Source organism: Pseudomyrmex gracilis, unplaced genomic scaffold, assembly GCF_002006095.1.
Source record: "Pseudomyrmex gracilis isolate BER0280 unplaced genomic scaffold, ASM200609v1 scaffold_2487, whole genome shotgun sequence".
Taxonomy (NCBI): Eukaryota; Metazoa; Arthropoda; class Insecta; order Hymenoptera; family Formicidae; genus Pseudomyrmex; species Pseudomyrmex gracilis.
The window spans coordinates 12,706-15,831 of record NW_018023071.1 but is presented as its reverse complement, the minus strand read 5'-3'; the positions used below and the strand labels follow the sequence as shown (position 1 = coordinate 15,831).

At 32.2% G+C, this 3,126-nt stretch overlaps 1 protein-coding gene across 1 annotated transcript in view; it reads right to left on the bottom strand.

The window, feature by feature from the left end:
- Positions 1-377: 377 nt before the first annotated feature.
- The window catches only part of LOC109862841 (fatty acyl-CoA reductase 1-like), a 9,080-nt gene continuing 6,331 nt past the window's right edge, over positions 378-3,126 (bottom strand). The window contains exons 4-8 of the mRNA XM_020442992.1: positions 1,746-1,865; positions 1,405-1,653; positions 1,108-1,287; positions 892-970; positions 378-455 (exon numbers count right to left, since the gene is read on the bottom strand). Coding sequence (XP_020298581.1) covers positions 378-455; positions 892-970; positions 1,108-1,287; positions 1,405-1,653; positions 1,746-1,865 — 706 coding nt within the window. The remainder of the gene's footprint in view (positions 456-891; positions 971-1,107; positions 1,288-1,404; positions 1,654-1,745; positions 1,866-3,126) is intronic.

The window sequence follows — 3,126 nt, the reverse complement described above, 5'->3', positions numbered from 1 at the left end:
TACACGGCAGCGTCTTGACAGTGACACTCATTCAGACAGTGACACTCATTTAGCGGATACTTTTATGTACTTGGCGTCGAGACGCTACCGCGTCTCTTGATATAAATATTTTAGGTTGTATGTGTGTAACTAAAAAAGTACAAATTAGTGAAACGTTCTGTTCAGTGTGGATACACTTGATTTATTATGTCAATCACGTATTGTTGTAACCGTCAAAACCTATTTCGANGTTTCATACTTACAGACTTATGTGATTCTTACAATTTGTTTAGTAGTACAAACTAATTTAAACATTCANTTTTATCAAATAACATTTACTTATCTCAAAAAAAAACACTCAATTCCTTGATTTATAATCTAATGTATCTATGGTTCACTCATAAACGTGAATACAAGATGTAGCATAGCATAATGACAAAAAACAGTTTGATACTTTTATGAAGCCAGTCCATTTTGAAACATCAATAATGGCAGTCCATTAACACTTTTTTATCGTTTTTATCACTTATAATATATAACATCTTATCAAATATCACGCAGTTTTCGCAACAAACTCGTTTGGCATTGGTTTTTGTAAAACGAATATTAACATGCTTTTGACAATACAGCTCATGAAAATGACTTAATGTCAGCACTTCCGTTATGACCTGTTGCTACNAACGTCACAAAGACCGATCAAAGTGCGCACGTAACTTTGCAATATCATGTGAAAAATGTTTCTATCCGAGAATGGTATATGCAGTATTTTATTATAATAATCTGAAGTATTTTACGCACTAATATTGTTTCTTAACGAGAGACAAGCACAGAAATTTGTACAAAACACTCGAAATTGATACAAAAATAGAGTGACACTTTTGCAGTGATCATTTTAGTCGTTTAATCTTACGTTTTACGATAACGTCTGAGTTGTTCTAAGCGACTCATATCTTCATTAAGCAAGTAGAGTTTAGTACTAATAATGCCACGTCTGAAATAGAAGATAATAGTTACTTATTAATCTAATTTTTAAACAAAAAATCAATTTTATTGACATAGCAAGTATTATTCTAATAAGATTGCATACGTAGTACATACATACTCGCATGCGTGAGCTGTAATACGCACCTTAAAATTTCTTCTGTGTCAAAATTCAAAATATTATTATATTCAAAATCTTTTTCATTAGCAGCGCTCAAATTCTCGAAAATGTTTATTAAATTTGTGGTATTAAACTGCCAGAAGTGAGTTACAAAAAAGGACAGTGCACAGTTTGACATATATATCCTTCGTTGCAACTTCAGTAACCTACATAAATCATAGTATATACATTACACTTTCACTTATAACACAAAGTTCAAATGTGATAATGCACATTTTTAAATATGTGGCGTGTAAATATCAAGATTTTAAAATAAAACTTACATCGGACGCAAACGTAATATTTTCAGCACAGTATCTATGAATAATGCCGGCACAATATGTAATACTAACACCAATATGTAATATACTAAACCACTATTTGTCATAATCGTATGTGGTTTCCAAATTGTTTGTTCCAAAGGAATATCATACACAACACGAAATGATTCGCGTATTAACTTTCTTAAACTTATGCTTTTCGTGTTGTTTATAAAGCAGTTGTAAATGTGAAGACTATTATCTTCGGAGGTGCTGAGTTGTAAAACATAGTGTGAAGTTTAATTTTCTACATTGATCGAAACAAGTAAGTTAAATACTAAAAAGTGGCTTTATCACATGCGTACTTTTTCATTCCGCGTTTCCAAGCTGCGATAATCATTACTTTAATCACTATATCTATCGGAATAAAATCGGAAAATACATTAGCATCTAAGTGCACCACACGTAAAATTCCGGTTCCACCAGCAGTAAGCAAGCCCACAGTTCCGTAAAAATTGTCAATTCAGCCTGGTACAGGATCAATGACTGATGATATGACTATAGATGGTCTAAGGATAATGCAAGGCAGTGACTCGGAAAAATCATTTATCACTTGCATGGCTAGTCTTGCATGGTTAATTCTTTAGTATCCGGACAACATCTAAGGTATTTTTCACATTATTCTCTCTTTACCCAAGAAATCTGTACTACCAGGAATCAAAATACTTCGATGGGAGTAAAAAGTAGGTATAAATGTAGTATCGTCTTCACTCATAGTAACTAAAATATTCAAACCAATTGTAAAATAGGCACAACAGAATATCGATTGGCTTGCGTTGGAACAGTAGAATAATGAGAAATGGAAAATATTATTAGTAAGTAAAAGCTTGATGAGGTAAAGAATTTGACCCTCTAAACGTCAGTCAAGATTATTCAAGATTTATAACGAATAAAAAGGAACAAAAACATTTATTTGATCAGAATGAAGATTGTAATATACTCTAATAATTTGTAATTGAATCTACTAAACAATCTTTCATATCGAGGTCAGGTAGTAGTTCGTCGTGAGGACTATCAGATATCGCACATGTACGTGATAACATGTTTATTCGTTTTTATATATTACAATTGTAAATAATTTTTTTTTTAGATTGGTGTTAAGTAATAAAAGATGTTATTTTGTTCGTAATTAGAGGTGTTATATTCTTCCACGTATAATTACTTATTGGCTTGTGAGGTTCAAAATCGCGGAAAAGACAACATTCTTATCAAGAATACATATGTATATGTTTATACGGTGACAGGTAACAACCGACTCTCTCTCTCTCTCTGTACATGTGACGTTATCTCGTCACTTCGGCACTTGGTTATATACACATACAAGCGATACATACATAAAAAAGACAATTTTCGCAACCGTGTCAGTAAATACAACCACCCAGTAAACACAAATATATAACAGCAACATTGTCGTAATAAAACAACAAATGNAACAAGTAATATAAGATGGTCGTTGCATGTAACATCCATGTTAGTTGTAATTACCTATTTATCGTATATTGTAGTTATATAATATGAATATAACATCCCTGATAGCCAAGCATGTTTTGCAAAATCATGTAACTTAATGCTGAGCTGAAGTTTTCAACTAGTTGCTGTGTATTTGCTGAATACATGATGCATAGTCATACGTAATCGACAACACGAAGGCAAATTTGAGACATTTTGTGTCAGCAGATTCAGAGC